The 19,028-nt window shown below is 36.4% G+C and overlaps 2 protein-coding genes across 3 annotated transcripts; one reads left to right on the top strand and one right to left on the bottom strand.

The window, feature by feature from the left end:
* Positions 1-5,041: 5,041 nt before the first annotated feature.
* DNAJB9 (DnaJ heat shock protein family (Hsp40) member B9) lies at positions 5,042-9,846 on the bottom strand. Of its 2 annotated transcripts, none has more exons than XM_021699317.1 (3): positions 9,767-9,846; positions 7,758-7,984; positions 5,042-6,780 (listed from the first exon to the last, which is right to left on the bottom strand). In XM_021699317.1, exons 2-3 carry the CDS (start codon positions 7,972-7,974, stop codon positions 6,329-6,331), a joined length of 669 nt encoding a protein of 222 aa, XP_021554992.1. In that variant the 5' UTR covers positions 7,975-7,984; positions 9,767-9,846; the 3' UTR covers positions 5,042-6,328. The 2 variants fall into 2 exon arrangements, with proteins under 2 accessions (XP_021554992.1, XP_044775928.1); XM_044919993.1 differs by having other exon boundaries at positions 9,626-9,833.
* A 196-nt stretch (positions 9,847-10,042) lies between these two features.
* Positions 10,043-17,559, top strand: THAP5 (THAP domain containing 5). Its single transcript, XM_021699304.1, is given in 4 exon segments — positions 10,043-10,215; positions 13,640-13,832; positions 14,336-14,350; positions 14,352-17,559. Coding segments are annotated over 4 exon segments (1,182 nt in total). The 5' UTR covers positions 10,043-10,135; the 3' UTR covers positions 15,246-17,559.
* The last annotated feature ends 1,469 nt before the right edge of the window (positions 17,560-19,028 follow it).

The raw sequence follows: 19,028 nt of genomic DNA, 5'->3' as shown, positions 1-19,028 counted from the left end.
AAACTTCCATGAGTTCACCAACTGGGAAGGAAGGTTTCTGAACCTTCTCCTTTTGGGTTTTTACGGAGGCTTCATTACTTAGGCACAATTGATTAAAGCATTGCCATTGGCTATTGATTCAACCTCCTGCCCTGTGCCCTACCTGGAGGACTGGGGATGGGACTGAAAATTCCAACCCTCTAAACACTTGGTTGGTTCTCCTGGCAACCAGCCCCCTCATTGGGTGTGGTCCCCAAAGTCACCTCATTAACAAAACAAAAGACACAGTTATCACTGTTCTCACAGGAAATTCCAAGAGGTTTGTGAACTCTGAGCTATGAACTGCAGACAAAAACCAAATATATATGAGAAATGTATCATGATCATCTGAATGACCAAATATATATTTCGTATAATTCACAATATTGTGCCCACCTATAAAGAAACATATTTGACAGGGTTTGAATCTTAATCTAAATTTCACAAAATTATTTAAACACCTTTTTTTTTTTTTTTGCAACATACTTGTTAACATCCTATACAAACTATTTGCTATACGGATGGAGTAATAATTGAAACTCTACTAAAACATCCATGTTAAAAATTTTGTCCAGAAATATATTCACTATAAATTATTTAACAAATAATTTCTTTAAAAGCACTTAGTTGGGCTGCCATTCTCTTAAACCTACTCCAAACTGGTGGGGGAACCCCTACCACCTGATAGAAACTGGTCTTGTCAAAGTCATTTCTGACCTATATATTGCTGGGGGAAAAAAAAAACCCCACAATGGTCAGTTCTTAGGGATTATCTTACTGGACCTAGGGGCAGCATTTCACAGAACTGACCACTTTCTACCTCTTGATAGACTTTTTTTCACTTTTTCCCAAGACACAAAACTCTTAAACACATTGGCTGTTTCTTCTCATATTCCTTTGTAGGTTCCGCATTTTCTCCTTGTACTTTTAGAGTACCCGAGGGCTCAGTTCTTAGATTGCTTCTTTTTATAAATACTCCCTTGGTGATTTCATTTAGTCTCAAGGTTTAAAATATCATCTGTACTTTGACAATTCCAAAATATACATTTCCAGCTAGGCTCTCTCTTCAAATTCCTGACATATCTCCACCCTCTCGACATTGTCTCAAAGTTGGTGCGCCCAAATTGAACTTCTGATCTTCCTTCTTAAATGCCTTTATCCTGTAGCCTTCCCCATCTTAGTTAATGGTGACTATCTTTCTGGTTCCCTATAAACACAAAGTTTGGAATCATCCTTTTCTCCTCTTTCATGCCTATATCCAAACCATAAGCAAATCCTGCTGGCTCTACTTGCAGATTATGTGTGGCATCCAAACACTTTCCACCACCTCCACTGCTATCATCCTGGTGCACTGTGTGAGCTGCACCAATTTCTCATTCTGGAATGCTGAAATAGCCTAACTGGTGTCCCTATTCCACTGTTGTCTCTCCACAATCCATTATCAACACAGCTGCTAGAATGATCTTTTTTAGTACGGAAGGTGAAGTCATTTATTTGCTCATAATTCAGCTATCATATCACATTGCAAGGCCAAATTCTTTACAAAAGCCAAAAAGCCCTAATCTGTCCTGCTCCCTACCCTTACTACCTTTATGAACTCATCTCTAGCTACTCTTCCTTATTCACAGGCCTCTAGCTACACTGGCTTTTTTTCTGTTCCTAGAACTTGTCATACATGCTTCCATCTTTCATGCAAACAAGTCAAACCTATGCAAATTCACCTTCTCAGTGAGGCCTACATGGACCATCCTGTTGATAACTTCAACACATGCTTAGCCTGCCTACCCTCCCAATATTATATCCCTCCTCTGTGCTACATTTTTACTGTAGAGTTTATCATCTAACATAGTAATTTACTTAATTATGGTTATCGCCTGCCCCCTTCCACTGGAATGTAAGAATTGGTACCCTATGACATTATTATAATGAATAACAATAAATAGGACTGCACAACAAATTATCTGCTGCGAAGAAGTAAAAATAATTTTCCCTCTTCCTTTCCAGGTTATTGACTGAGACACCTCTTCCCCCATCCCCTGCCCTGTAAAAAAAAAAGAGAGGTTAACTGGAAGAAAACAAATGTTTAATAACATGTATACCTCCTGTATACATGGGAGATACACAGGGAAACTGAGGAACTCTCCAAAAAGGCCCAAGCTATCACCTTAAATACCATCTCCAGAGAAAGACAAAAGATGTTGGGGTTGAGGGAGCCAGTTATGGAAGGTTTTCACGTAAAGCACAGTAAACCAGAGTAAGTAAGGTTGTTACAAGGGTTTAAGTCCATGCCTTCTCCATTGATCAGTTTCTAGAGATTTAGTTTTCCTCCTCTTCCTATTACAGAGGGAGACACCCTTACAAATGGAGATTTTCCTTATAAATGTCAGTATCTCTTAGAAAAGGCAACATCTTCTTGGTTTTCAGAGCTTCTCCCTTGTCTACAGTTTTTGTTTTTTGTTGTTGTTGTTTTTTTAGGAAAGTCATCAGCCTAAAATAATTCTTATGCCTTAAAGGCATATTTTGAGGTGGCAAATTCTGCTCTTCTTCACTAGATAGCTCCACCATAGAGCAAGGTCTGGAGTAAATTTGGGGAGGAGGTTGAGTAGCAAAGCTGAGATAAGAGGAAGAATCTGAATTTTGTAGAAGGGTCAAAGGCCTGCAGGGTAGGGAACATATGTACCACATATTTACTGTTATCTTCCAGTGATTTCTGTTGTAGTTGATGTACATGGAACTTGCTTCATCCATCCTTTCTGACACCATCATCAGATGGAAAGAAATCTTGGAGAAGCAGGTTAGGTAAGACAAGGACCTACGCCTGATTCATTGATGCAATATTTTATCAAAAGTCTGGTAATATTAAAATTTTAAATTATCTCCTAGTATTGCAATTATCTCCTGAATTATATTTTTTCATCAGGGTTGGATGTTGGGGTTTCTCTTCCCTGCTATTGGTTTTCTATAAATAACTGATATTCCTTGGACATCTTTTATGAAGGACTACATCAAAATGCAGATAGCTGTGAAAACCAAGTTTCCTCAGCAATTATTATCTATGCCTGCATTAGACATCCATTTTGAACAGAAGCTATGGTTCTGTGTAAGTTGTAAGGACATTTCATCCAGCAGGCACCTACAAGCATGTGGGCAGCATGCAGAAGTTATTGTTCCCTACACATGCCCAAGTAAGGAGGCTTTACTGTGGAAGTGGAATGCTGCCATTATTCACCCTCCCCATCCCCAGGTGAAAATTCACTTTACCTCCACTCTCCTTTCTATGGCACCTCAATACCCTCACTAGGGAGCCTCCCTAGGAACAGGATAATCTGTATCTTTGAAGAGTTTTAGGCTTTACACTTAGGTAAAGCCTAAAAGCTGTCTTTTACCTAAGGGTAAAGCCATCTTTTACCTAAGGTTAAAGCTATCTTTTACCTAAGGGTAAAGCTTAAAAGCTATCTCAGTCAATAACAGTTTAGCTGGAAGAAGGAAGAAAGGGGTGGGGGTGGGGGCTCCCAATGCAATTCTTCAATGAATTAGCATGATTGAACACTGGCCCATTCCTTCTTTTTGTCTCCTCCCATCCTCTCCCACACAAATCTAAGCCTTAAAACTTCTCCAGGATACCCTGGCTGTGGTCCTTTGATTTTTCTCTCAATACAATTCCTTCTGCTTTATACCTTCCTGGAATGTCTCCGAACTCCTTGTTTTCCAAGCACTTTTATGACTTCATTCTTATATTTTCTGTCACTGGGACCAAGAGAGAGGGAAACAATCATGGCTGGCTGATTATATTCAACCTGTCATCTGGAATTGAAGGTACCAGCATTAACATGAATATAAAACTTTAGAATCCTACTGGTGGTACCAGTATCTTCTTTATTCTGTTTGGCAATGGTCTCTTCTTCCCCCAGTGTGTTCTTTTAATTGCTAAACAAACTTCCATTTCAGAAAATTAAAATAACTACTCTAGAAATGTACAAATTTTTAGTTGCCCTTGGGCAACCTGAATTTTCATAGAACTAATCTCAGAATTGAAACTGAAATTCACAGCACAAAAATTGCCTAAGACCAACCATCAGATCAGGAGTTAATTATGCCAATTCTGGAGCACCAAAAAAATCTCATGCCTACTATATGCCCTATAGCATCCAATTCAAGGCACAGTCAATCCAGAAAACTTGGAGAATTACAGAAATTCATTCAAAAGAAAGACTAAAGTCATGTTATATATATTACTATTTTGCCTAGAAGGAAAAAAAGACTGACAAATTTCATGTGTTGATTTGCATAGGGAGTATAGATTAAGCCATTGTAGTGATCATTTTTTAAGTATAGAAGTTTTCCATTTTCTATCTGTACACCTGTACAGACTAAAAAGAAGAAAAAGTGTAAGTTATCGAGGAAACTTCTATGTTGATTACTGATCTAATTTCCAGTTGCTTATCTATCGAACCCCACACACACACATACACACACCACACACCCGTAGATTACCTAAGTATCTTTCTGAAATTTAGTTTGTACCCTAAGTGCGTAGGATTCAGGGTCCATTTTTTCCTTGCAAAAATTATGCTAAAGAGTCAAAAAGGAGATTTAAAAAAAAAAAAAAAGGAGAGGGTTGAAATAAATGTTTAGAATAGGAAAAACAAGGGATAATCAGGCCCTGAAGAAAAAGGGGACATAGTTAATCCTGATTTGAAAATGGCTTTTTTCTTGCCTCATTTGTTCTGTTTGATAGGCTACAGATGATCCTTAGACCAAAATTCAAGGTGTGGCTATTTTCTTATTATCAGACAAAAGCAGTAGGTATACCTTCCAGAAAATAAGATACATAAATTTAATAGAATAATTTCATTTTCTTCACAGTTTTCAAATTAAAGATTATAATTAACAAATAATAGCTTTATGCAATGTCTCCCCTTTTTCCCAATGAGGCCTAAAGAGGAAAGAATACTTGCTCCTAGCAAGCAAATACAACAAAATTATAATTAACAAAATCTTTAAGCTACCAAAATTTCTGAGGGAAGGAGGATAAGAAAGAGAAATTGTAATGTATGGTGATTAACCTAACATAAAAAAAAAAAAAGTAAGAGAAATTACCAAATGGCAACCAAACAAGGCCATATCAGGGTTTTCTAGTCAAAAGTAACTTCTGGAATATGGTCTGTGGTCAGCATAAGCAGCCCCATTGTTTATATACCATCCATAGCTCTAGAATTACAGAATAAACTTTTAACAATAAAATGAGAACCAAGAACATCATATTGTAAATATTGTATTTCTCTCCCTCACACACAATGTTGTATGAGACATTTACTAGTTTTAATATGTATCCATAGGATTAATACTCATATGGAGTATAATGCAAAAAGTGCCGAACTAAAGAAATAAGTCTATATGAAAACAAAAGCACACATTTCTTAGGATTTAAAAATATTGCACATAATAAGGTTGCACAGAAATTACTGGCTGTTTTTACAAACAGAATGAGGTATTAGTCAATCTCTAGATAAAGATGAGTGCAAAGAAGAGGAACCACACACACAAAAAATACATAAATTCATATAAGACCTACTGCGCCAACAACTAGAAAGAAATGTGAAAAGATGTATAAATTAGCTATGATTTCAATGCTACAAAATCATTAGCCAGGGACCAAACATGTAACAATCTCTTGGTAATATTTCAAAAGTTTTCAACTTTCTTTCAGCCTAAATGGCTATAAGCAATATAATAATTTCCTTTATTCCAATTTTACTACAGAAAGGTATGGTTCTGTGGTAAATATTAAATTATGCCTTTCTGAAGCTCTCAGTGGAAAAGATATGCTATCCTTTGCTGAATGACTCAATTACAGTTTCATGTACATTTAGCAACCCAAGTCAGAGATGCTGCAGAGCATGCAATTTTAAATTAGCAAAGGTTTCACTGCAAAAACCATTCAAGTTCACACAATTTAAATCTACAATAAGTTTCAAAGTTTAACCTTTAAATATGTATCAGGCAAACTCAATCTTTTCTTGGTAATAAAACTGGCCACGCAAGTAAGCCCAAGGGCAGGTAGAGAAAAAAGACCAGGCAGAATTATAGTATCTTTTTTTAAAGAATCTTTCCTAATCAGGAGAATTAATAATTAGCTATTTCTCTACTTGAGTGTTGTTGAATTTGTCAAAAAACATTTAAATACATTTAATATCTATATCAAGTGAAATCATGCACTTGTCAAAATAGTTCACAGAAAATTGTTTTGCATCAAAGATATTAAAGAAAAGTCAACTAGTTGGGTTTAGTGAGAACAAAAAATAGTGAACTACTGTCCTGAACAGTCAGTGTATGTAGTAACCATATTTCCTCTTCGTTGAGTGACAGTCCTGCAGTGCTTGCTAGATCCGTGGAATCTATTTTCAGTCTGTACTGTATGCCGATTGGTTGTGTCAAAACCACTAAAAGAAAACATTTTCTCCATATCTTCAAACATGTCATCAAACAGTCCACCTCCAAAAGAAAACTCCTGGAAATGATGTCTTTGTCTACTGGAACCATCCTGGCGTGTCTGGAAGTGATTCTCAAAATGCTTCTTGGACCGAGTGTTTTGGTTTTGACCAAAAAACCCAAAGTCTTTAAATAAGTCATCAAAATTGAAGTTAAATGATTGCTCAAAAGGACTTCCGCTACCTCTTTGTCCTTTGCCGTTAGTAAAAGCACTGTGTCCAAGTGTATCATACTCTTTTCGCCTATTAGCATCTGAGAGTGTTTCATATGCTGAAGGAAATAAAAATACTTTAGTAACTGAAAATAATTAAAATTACATATACCCAAACCTCTTCAAATAAATGAATTCAACTCTCTATTTTAGGGAAGGATTTCACACCACCAATAAAGCCAAAACATTACAAACATAGGAAAAAAGTTAAAATGAAAGCTACAAAAGGTAGGGCCTTTGTCCTATTTACTATGTAGTATCAGCTGTTAGAATAATGCCTGCCTCTAGTAATATCCAATAAATATTTTTAAATGAATGCTACCATTACTTATAAATAAGCATGTGGGAAACAATTACAGAGTTATTTTTCATATTATTTGGGAAAACCATTACTTGTATTAAATAACTTAATGGTCCGATATAACCAATTAAGAAGAATTCAGATTTTTCACTTCCTTACTAGTTGAAGTTTAACTCCAACTCTCTACTCAATTACCTCCACCCACCATTAATTACTGAACTCTCAGGAGGTGCAATTTGTTTTAGAACTAGTGTTAAATCAAAATGTTTCATATTTTTCCTTCAAAGACAAATGTGGCTTTTAAATATAGACCAAGTGAAGAAAAAAACCAAAACACTGCAAAGTCTATTTAAATTTTTTATACTTAGTATTTTTTATATCTAATCTCCATACTTAGTAAAAACTGTTCCATAAGTTAGCTTAAAAGTTTGGGGTACCTAAAATTCCTTTTAACATGGAAACAAGCAATTTCATAAACAATAGAAGAATGAAGTGATACATTTTCAACATTTTAAGATCTATGTGACAATAAAAATTTGTACTACCATTCATCCATCCATCCTGGAATCCAAGTAATTGTGATAAGAAGATAGTCTCAAGAATCTCACTTTATTTGAATGTACACCCCACTGTGCCACCCATCGTCACAATATCTCCAAATACACACACTTCTTAGCTATCATTCTCCTTTACTAGTTAGTATCTGTGAGACCTCAGAGATAGCCATTTACTTACCTTCTGCAATCTCTCTGAATTTTGCTTCAGCATCAGGGCTCTTATTTTTGTCAGGATGGTACTTCATGGCCAACTTATGAAACGCTTTCTTGATTTGGCGCTCTGATGCTGATTTTGGCACACCTAAGATATCATAGTAACTTTTTGATGCCAAAATTAATTCCGTTATCATTAATATGCAGATTGCAAAGACGAAAACTGACTGGGGAGTAGCCATTTCTAATATCCTAAAAAAGAAAACAAAAAATTATCCATGCAGCTAATCTTAAGACTTTTTCTTTTAAAAGAAACCCAGTGAACTTTTAGGATACAAGGTATACTTAATGAAGTATCAAAATGTTAAGCATATAATATCTTGTACTTGTTCCCATGTTATTTTATTTTTACAGGCTTTATTACCTCTTTGCTGGTTGTAACCTTCTTAAAAGCAAATGTTATTCAACCAAATTGAGAAAAAAATCTTTCTTCGCTTTACCTTTTCACTAATACTCTGGTCATACACAAGTAGACACAAAAATATATTCAATGACTGTTTTTTACCAGTAAATACCGAAGACTCATCATTTGTAAACATTGTAAAAAGGGTGGAAAATCCAAATAATTTTTAAAAGGATATCAATTTTCCTTTCAAGAATTCATATTCTAAGAGGATTAAAAATAAAAGTAACTTCATGGGGAAAAAAGTACATTACCAAGGTAAACAGCCCAGTATGTCTGAATTGGTAATCCTCCCTCCCTAAGAAAGCACCCACTTCAGCTTTCATTTTGGCAAGGTCAGAAAGGATTGCAAATAGAGAATTTCAATATCATATTAATATTGACAATACTATTGAATGTAATGATTTTTTAATTGTAAGATCCCAAATATTTAACCAAAAAAAAAAAAAGTATAAATGGGTTCTGCTAAGGCTACCAGAAAAATAAACTTTCATAGTCTGTACTTTAGATTAAGTTAAATACTTAAGTTCAAACTTCTCCGTAGTCATTAAAATATTTATCTAACCTTAAAGAAGTTTTACCTAAGAATTCCACTTAGAATTCAGGAGAGTACAGATTTAATGACTTGGGATGGAAAACGAATGTGATCCTGTTTTTTGAACTCTGTACTAGGAGTTCTTAATAACCTATGATGACATAAGGCTGACGAAAGACACTATGGTTTGTGGAAACTGCCTGCATTCCTCTCCTGTGGCCTCGTCTGAGCCTAATTAGCAGACGGATTCCTGCTTTCCAAAGAGTTACTCATAGTCACGGGTACTAAAGATCAAGTACAACCCCTCGTTTAAAGAACGCAAACCGGGCGAGTACTGTGTGGACGCCACAAAGACTGCAGGTACTTCCCTAATCAAAGGGCCGGTCTAAAACTGACAGGGAGGCACACTACTGGTTTTTAATAAAGGTTACTCCACAGCTCAAGTTTATTATCTGACGCTTTTTTAGTAGGCCCACTTTCGTATTATACGGACTTCTCCTTCCCAAGAGGGACCCACGGGACGGAGGCCTGGGCCTTACTCCCCAGAGCCGACGGCCGGTTGGGTTGCACCATCCAGCCTTCACCCCAAGATGACCGGTACTCGTCCTGTCCGTCCAGGCGCCGCCCTCGCGGCTGTTCTCTACCGGGAGGCCAGCCCTAGGAGGAGCTGTCCGACGCCCGAAAGAAACAGCGGCCAACACAAAACACAAAACGCCCTATTCTTTGGTTCGGTCATCTCCTTTTCCCTAAACCCTCAACACCACCAGGCAGCCTGAAGCCCTTGCGACGACCGTGGCGGACTCCAAGGCCAGGTCAGCCCACAAAGACCCGCCGAAGCCCTGAAGACGCTCTAAACACCCTTCCCCGCGACCCCGGCCTCATCCCTCATCCGCACCCTCCGAGGGCTGCAGCTCCTCCGCAGAGCAGACGCGCCGGGAGACGACTGGATGCACACAGCTGCTCGGCCCGGCCCCTCGCCCCGGTCTCCGAGGCCTCCCGTAGCCGGCGCACGCCCCACTCCCGTTTGCACACTGACCTAACGCTCCTCCAGCCGCCGCCGCGTCCCCTCTCAGCCCGCTCCCCACTGGCCGGCGGCCGCTGCTGCCGCCACCTCCGGAGAAGACCTACACGAAACGCTTCCCTATTGGCTCCTGCTTCCCCACCTGACCCTGGCGCCCTACGCGCACGTGGAAAACTGTTGTTGCCGCTCAGCCTTGCGTCACTTCCGGCCCCAACCTCCAGAAAGGGCGGTGCTGAAGCCTGCAGAAACGGAAGTGAGTCGACGATTGCGACGTCTTTCCTCTCGGCCTATTCCAGCGCAGGCGCAGTGGCTCGGGAGGCCTGGATTTACCGCTCCACTCTTGTCAAGGAGGGCCCCCCCGGTTTTGGGAGCCTCACCCGAGCGATGCCTCGCTATTGCGCAGCGATTTGCTGTAAGAACCGTCGGGGACGAAACAGTAAAGACCGGAAGCTGAGTTTTTATCCGTAAGTTGTCTCTGGAGTAGAAGCGTCAGCTTTACCTTTGGGCCACGGTCCTGTGGCGTCCGGGGCTAGGATTTGAGGTATCTGGAAATACGTCCTCGGCTCTCCCGGCGTGGTTCTTCACTGCGCGGGAGAAGGACGCGAAGGCTCGAATTCAGTTTACCTAGAAATTTCCTAACTGAGCAAGGTCACGGGGCTGGTGGTGAGGCATAGGGGCCTTTTTGGGTGTTAAATAACCCACTAAAAAAGTACAGTTTGGGGCGGCGCTCCGTGCTTTTCGGAGCGTTTCTCCACCTCAGCTGATCTCATGTCACTGAAGGACACTAACCACCTCTTAAGGTACACATCAAACCTGTCAAGCGGAAGGTGCACTCAACAGTTAACTTACACCTTCTGTGAGTTAGTTTACATAGGTGTTCCTTAATTACATTTTTCTCCCGAGGAAACCGAGGCCTTTTAGAAAGTAGGTTACCTTGAAAGTTTTGTGAGAGAGCCAGGATTACAACCTGTCCTGCTCAGGGCTCTATATATACTCTTCATTCGTACAGAGAACAGGGTGAGTGTTGTCCCGAATTACTACTGCCAGGAAATAGTTCCGTGAAACCACAGAAGTACTCATTTTTATTTAGAAGAACAGGGAAGCGGTAATGTGTAGTAATGTAGAGTCCAGGCTCCAAAGCCGGACTCAGTAGCTTCAAAACCTGGCTCCACCACTCTGTAGCTGACTGACCTTCTGCAAATTATTTAAACTCTGTATGCCTAAGATCTCTCACCTGTAAAGGGGAGATACTAATTGTACCTACTTCACTTAGTGTGTGAATAGGTAAAGCAGCACTTGACATTCAGTACGTGCGTAATATGTGAGAATCAACATATTTACAATATTTTATTTCCTTTTTTCTTGTTTGTAAAAATAATTCATTTAGCTCTAACCTGGCCGTCTTTTACTGTCTTAGATTTTTACCAGCTGTTTTGTGAAGCCTGTTTTTCTTTAGACCAGAAGCGCTCTGTTGATGGACACGGTTGCTTTCCATTATCTTAACTAGTGGAAAAAAACCTGATAACCTAAAATAATTCACATGTGGCAGTATTTCCGGGATTGTTTCCCACTTGAAGCCCATGAGATGCAGAGAGAGAGTTTTGGGGAAATGCTAGTATGTCAATAGCTGTGGCTCTTGAAGATTTGTAAAAAAAAAAAAAAAAAATCATGTGGAACTTGATGTAGCCCCATTTCCCAGATTTATTCGGCCTTCATTTTGGGGGGGAAATAACCAACCCCAGACTCCCCAATTCTTTAAATCTTTCCATAGTTACTGTTTTTAAGGAGGGAAAAATAATAATGTGAGAGGAAGTCAGTTATAAAGATTTTTTTCCTCAAAATGTGAAATTACTGAAAGTGGATGTTTTATGAGTTTATTCCCATATGTAAGCCACAAAGTAAAAATTGAATCACTTTTATTCCCCTAATAGCACCAAACTTGAAGAATTGAATTTGTTAATGCTAACACTGTAGCAAGCTATACTATATATTAATTTGAGAATTCAGCTTATGTACACATAGTGTTAAGTTTATACTGTGATTATTTTATGCTTTTTTGGGAATTAATAAGACAGTGAAACAAAATTACAAAACAAAATGAACCACTGTAAAGATACTAAGTTATTTAGGAAACCTATTCCAGGAGGTTGCTTAGAGATTTACCTGCTGAGAAAGCATTGCAATCCAGTTACCAGCAAGGATGTTTATAGAGTGATTTTTTTTTTAATTGTTTGGTAACGTAGTATATAGGAACAATAGAAATAATTTGCAAACAGCATCCTTATACATGAGATTACATGTGAAAATATTGTAAAGGGCATATTCTCATTTTAGATGTAGCAGAAAAGGTATGAACTTTTCTATGGTAACAGAATTCAGGTCTTCTGAAAAAATTCTCTTTGTCTTTAAATGCCTTTTCTGGTTATGTCTATTATATTTATAACCTGAATTCTTGATGTGTGCAAGGTTAAGGACTCTTCAAACCATGTGTGAACATTATATCTGTGGTAAGAATTTCCAAAGGTAGATCATCTGATTTTTCCATGTAAGGGTATCTGGGTTAAAAATTATTTCCTATAAAGTACCCATACTCCTTTTCCTTAGCATCTTAAAAAGTTATCAATATTTGCTGGGATGGGGGGGGGAGGCATGCTATTATAAAGCATAAACTAAATGGTCTGGATTGAGAGGGAATGTATAATTGCTGCTTTTTGTATGAGAAACCTTAGGTTATTATTTTTTAAAAATATGATATTAGACTGTTCTCATAAAATCATTGAAAGAAACAAATACTATTAACTGTTTAATACAGTTTTAACTGAAACCTATTTAGACTGGTAGGAAAAAGTTTTCTGTGAGATTCTGTCATTAGCCTAATTTTGCTTATAAAATATATTTCAGTGTGTTAGCACCAACTCTAAATAAAGGTTATTGTTAGCAAAGAACAACACATATAAAGAACTTTCTTTGTATTTTCTATTTGATTTATTTCATGTTATAAAATATCTGAGTGTTCTTTATAACATGTTTAGTTCTTGTTTCAGTTTTCTTTCAAAACTTGAATTTTAGGGTTCTCAGTTTAGAAATATTAGACTAAATTACATATGGGTAGAATTGAGGCTGATTGTGGTAAAGGGAATGGAATATTAGTAGTTTTATAAGATTTAGTATTCATTTTCAATTAAATCACTTGTTTGACTAACTTCTTATTTTTAAAATGTTAATATAAATAAGAGCCTAAAGCTTAATACTTCCTTGAATTACAGACAAGACACCATTTGACTTGTAGTCTTAGTATAGAATACATTTGAATGGGACTTTGTAGTTTATGTAGTTCTAGGCAAAATATCCAACAAAATAAAAATAAAGTATAATCCACAGAAAATAGAAGTAGATTTTACCCTTTGTTGGAACACACATATTTTACTTGAAAGGACTTAAGTTATGTTTTACCAGCCTTTTTTTTTTTTTTTTTTTTTTTTAAGTTTTTTCTTAGAGAGGGTGCGCGTGTGTTTGCATGTGCAGGAGCAGGGGAGGGGCAGAGGGAGAGAGAGAATCTCAAGCAGGCTCCACGCTCAGTGTAGAGCCTAACGTGGGGTTCAATCCAGGACCCCGAAATCATGACCTGAGCAGAAATCAACAGCCGGATGCTCAAGCGACTGAGCCACCCAGGTACCCCTACCAGCCATTCTTCTGAAAAGCTTTGCTTGCACATCTTATAGCTTAGTCATCTTTACTGTAGAGAAGATGTAGTAATGCCATGAAGATACTCTTACATGGTGTGGATAGTTGCCTTTCCTTTTTTGCAGCACTCAATGCATAGATTACCTGTATATGCAGTCCTGGAATTTGCAAAAAATACAGCGAAGTTTCCTTTTTTAATTTCAGGTTTCCTCTGCATGACAAAGAAAGACTTGAAAAATGGTTAAAGAATATGAAACGAGATTCATGGGTACCCAGTAAATACCAGTTCCTGTGTAGTGACCATTTTACTCCTGACTCTCTTGACATCAGATGGGGTATTCGATATTTGAAACAAACTGCAATTCCAACAATATTTTCTTTGCCTGAAGACAATCAGGTATTGGAGGAAGAGCATAGGGGAGTGGGGGATAATGCTGAGCAGGGTGGTAGGTTGCAGGGTGGCAGGTAATGAGGTTAAGGGAGGGAGAGGGAAAGGTGACTGCTGGGAAAAGATACTTAAGAAAAAGGAAGACTAATTGACACTTTTACTAAAAATATGATAATTTAAAAATTTTAAACCATTAAAAAGATTTAAACTGAAGAACAAAAGATAACATGTACATAAATCATTAAGTTATTAATGTAAGTTAATGATCTAAGATTTTGCTACTGGTCTTTGAGTGATCTGAAATATTTCCATCATATATTGAATATGCTTAATACTTTTTAAAAAACACTTTAAGGTGATTTTGAGTTGTTATATGCTTAGAACATTTTTTAACTGTGTTAATTTACTTGGCCAATATACTGCTCAAAGTTATAATTAAATATTCAGCACTGACTAAAAAGAGAATAAGGTTAGTGAGGACATCTTTAGAATTTGAAAATATTATTTTCTAGGAAAAAGACCCTTCCAAAAAAAAAATCTCAGAAGAAAAAATTAGATGAGAAAGAAGTGTGCCTAAAAGCCAAGTCACAAGAATCATTTGCATCAAATGAGCTAAAGAAAAATACAGTTAATACAGATGTCCTCCCTGAACACATAGAATTACTTAATTCATCTACCTTGGTGAAGCTACCAGCTCCAAAACCAGAAAATATACAAAATAACATATTAACTCTTAATCTGGTTAAACAAGATATTGGAAAACCAGTATCTACCTTGGAAACATCAGTTACCCAAGACATAGATATAGGTGGTTTTCACACATCTTTTGAGAATCTAAATTCTACCACTATTACTTTGACAACTTCAAATTCAGAAGATGTGCAGCCGTCTTTGGAAACCCAAGAAGTGTTTGAAATAACTACAAATCATCTTGCTAACCCAAACTTTACAAATAATTCCATGGAAATTAAGTCAGCACAGGAAAGTCCGTTCTTATTCAGCACAATTACTCAAACAGTTGAAGAATTAAATGCAAATAAAGAATCTGTTATTGCCATTTTTGTACCCACACAAAATTCCAAACCAATTAATTCTTTTGTATCTGCTGAAAAAGAAACCGTGGAAATGGGAGATCTAGACATTGAAGACTCCTTATATAAGGATATAGACTATGAGACGGAAGTTTTACAAACTGAACATTCTTACTGCAGACAAGATATAAATAAGGAACATCTCTGGCAGAAAGTCTCTAAACTACATTCAAAAATAACTCTTCTTGAGCTACAAGAACAACAAACTCTTGGAAGATTGAAGTCTTTGGAAGCTCTTATAAGGCAGTTAAAACAGGAACACTGGCTATCTGAAGAAAATGTCAAGATTATAGAAAACCATTTCACAACATATGAAGTTACTATGATATAGAGTGTAAAGAGGTTTTAATGCTATGACTTTTATAAAGCTTTTTGCAGCTAAACCAAATTATGTGTAAAGTGAACTCTTTCCTGTATAAAGTTCCATCTTAAGCGAAAGTATTCTAACGTTAAAAACCGCATCCTGTTCTTGTAACATCCATTTTTAAGAAAAACTAGAGTTGTTGGGCTGTAGAGAAAAAGTTTCACTACTTGGTAATCTTCCAAATTAGAGTGAATAAATAATACGATTCATAAAGTGAGAGAACATGGATATGGTGAAAGGAGCCCAGAAGAGAAATCAGGCTCAGGTATCAGTCCTGGTTCTACCATTGGCATATGACTTGGGCAAATTACTATTGAGCCTCAGTCTGTAATCTGTAAAATAAGGGCACTTAAAACCTAGTCTGTTTATAGTTTCTTTCTATTAAAATACTTTTTTAATAGAAAAACTTTTTTATAAGGTAATATATACTTACATTATACTATATGTTGGCTAGTATTTGATGTTATTTACTATTGGATTATCTTCAAAATTGAATTCCGTGGTGTTTGACTTGTTGACTGCAGTTATTTGTAATAATAAAGGAAAGTACTCCTTTTATAGTTTTATTCCAGTTGAACTAAAATAACCATCCATTAGCCCAGTTCACAGGAGGGGTACTTTAAACTTAAAAGAATATGTATTTTGGTACCTTATATGTAGCTGACCATCATAATACATAGTCATTTAATCTTAACATTCTGTATTTAAGGTTGTAATTTATAAACCAAAAATTTTAATGAGGTTAATTTTTAAAAATCTATATATTACTATATTTTAGAAATCATAGCTTGTATCTATTTAATGTGTAGCTTTTTAAAGTATGTGCTTTTGTCATTTTTAAATTCCAGAATGATAGAGTAGTACTTGATATTATACATGCCCATTTACATACATTTTATTAAAATTTATAAGCAAGAAATTAGATATATAGTAATGTTCTTAGACTAGGAAAGGAATGATGGTGATATTTAAAAAAAAAAGAAAGCGAAGACTTGGAGCAATAGAAATGTGAAAAACAATGATCTTCTAAAATTGGGAGTTAATATAATTAAATATTACTGATTATATTATTGAGCAAGTTCCTATCAGTCCGATTCATACTTTTCTCATCTTTTTTATAAAAAATACTATTACCTTTCTCAGAGGGTTTTGAGAATTCTCTGAGGTAACATGTTTTTGGTTCTGGAAAATGGGAGGTGCTCAATAAATATTAGTTGACTGCACAGCAGATAGTACACTAATTATTTTGTAAATTCATGGTGAATATTTTTGGCCACACTTTTGTTTTTTCAAGCTAATAAAATTAATTGGTATTATATAAATATGTGCTGAATACAAAAAGTTGATTTAGAGATATCTTTATTATGTGACCATGGGAGGGGGAAAAAAACCTTAATTTTTTGCATAAATTATGTGCAGATAATTGGTAGAATTAATATGTTATTTTTAAGTATTCCCATGTTGCATTTTACAGTACTTCTTTAAAATAAATAGTATAGATGAGAATAACCTTGATAAGTCATTATAAAATAATGTTTCAACTCCTTTTAATTGTGTATATTGTATTTTCTCTTTGAAGTTGTAGTTTACTCAGGAATAATTTAACCTAGTTGTATTTCTTTAAACTTAATAAATTATAAATATTTAAGATATTTTCTTGGCTTGCCTATACTCAGTTCAGGATGTTTCCAACCTGTTAATTTCTAAATATATTTGGGGGCTCTACCCAACTTTATTTCTTAGTTGGATTATTATAGGGTCTCTTAACTAATCTTGCCAATATTTTCAGTCCTTTCTGTATCTTCTATATTCTGCTGTCAGCTTTTTTTACTTCAACTTGTAGATCTAACAATATCATCCACTCACTACTTAACTTTCCCAGCTCAGAAATCTGAAATTACTCTTGAATACCTACAGAATAAAGCTGAGGTTGTTACCATATATGATCCTCTGTGATTTGCTTCATCCTGTGTTCTAGCACACTGGACTACTTAGCATTTTCTGAACATGCCATGCAGGTGACTTTCTTCATCCTTATTTTATTCCCTAAATCCAACCAGTCAAAATTGAAGCTTTGGTTGAATTTTGGTTCCCTTTTTCTAGTCAAAATTGTTTTCTCTCTGCTCTTACAGGGCTTTGTTTTATAACGTAACAGTGTTTGCCTTATACTTTTTTTATATTAATGATATCTTTGGCTGTTCTTTCAACTAGATTGTAAGCTTTTTAAAGCAGGATTTTCATTGATCACTGGTTTCTTTGACAATGTAATTCACTCAATAAATGGATGAATATTTTGAATTTGCCTACTTGATTCTTGTCACTTAAAATCAAGAACCTTCTTACAAAATAGGTCCTTAGTACCTTTAGAATGTTTAGGGAAAGACCTAGGTCTTCACATAATCTTTGAAACATTCTGTGTCTTCAGTGGACAATACAATTTACCAAGAATCTGCTATGCTATCTATGAATTGATTTTCATGTGGAAGGCTATTCCCACCCCAAAATATTTTCTGCTTTCTATCCTATATAATTAAAAAGGAAGTAAGTCCAAATATGGCTACTGAATATATCTCATTCTATATTCTCTTCTATAGTGTGACTTTGTCACTCCCTTAACAAGAGGTGGAATTTATTTTTCTACCTTTTTTAATCTGGTGGGCTTTGTGAGTGCTTTGACCAATAGAATACAGTGAAAGTGATAGAGCGAGCTAAACTTAGACCTTAGTTGACCTGGCAGCTTTCACTTCCTCTTTGGAACAGTATCTCTTAGAATGCCAGATGCCCTATAAAATGTGTGATTACCCTGAGACCATGCTGGAAAAGCCAAAGCCACATGGAGAGGCTCTAGAAAATGAGACCTCAGACACATTAGTGAAGAAGCCAACAAGCAACTCAGTTTCTATCACAGAATCATGAAAGACAGTAATTGAAGTCAACAGATATCTGGAATTGGAGGAGAGGGTGTGAAGACATGTTAAAGAAAAATGCAGTTGTTATTAACAAGCAGTAGTCATCCCACACAGCTTGGCTGGTGTCCCTCTTCTAAACTGTCAAAAGATTTGGAAGTTTATTCTCTAGAGAGGATGAAACAAGTTCTTCAGAAAAGATAATGGGCAGGGATGCCATACTGCAAAGAGGTATTAAGTGAAAGTTTATAAGCTGAATAGTGAGCTCCAACCCAGCCTGTATGACATATTTGGTTTCCAGAACAATGGCAACCAAGCTTATACCCTCTAGTTTTCTCTTGGGAATTTGACAAACATCATGAGAAAACCAGATTTCACATTGGAGGTTCCAACAGAGTCCAGCAGTCACTCTGCAGCAGTGATTCTCAACCTTTACTGCATCAAAATCACTTGAGAAGTTATAAATTTTTTCATTACCCAAACTGATTCAATTGGTCTGGTATAAAACCTGAGTATTTGTGGTTTAAAATTTTTCTCCGGTGATTTTCATATACAGCAAAAGGTGAGAATCATTGCTCTATAGTAAGGTTATGGAAATGACTCATCCCTGAGTACTGAGGTTTTCATCAGTGTCCTGCCAACCGACAGTCAACAGTCAATTGAAAGTTAATATTAAAGATAACAAGTAGAAAGCAATTTAGAGAAAACACTAGAAGAAACGTTAGGGGAAAGAACCCAACTGTACTTAACATTTACTCAGAAGTATGTTGCATACTTGAAAACAAAACAAAAACTATGTTTTTTAAAAGAGTATTAAAAAGAGCTCTAGTAATTTAAAGTGTGG

Source organism: Neomonachus schauinslandi, chromosome 12 (genome assembly GCF_002201575.2).
Source record: "Neomonachus schauinslandi chromosome 12, ASM220157v2, whole genome shotgun sequence".
In the NCBI taxonomy this organism is placed as follows: domain Eukaryota; kingdom Metazoa; phylum Chordata; class Mammalia; order Carnivora; family Phocidae; genus Neomonachus; species Neomonachus schauinslandi.
Note: the sequence above shows the minus strand (reverse complement) of the source record. Positions and strands in the feature narration are given on the sequence as shown.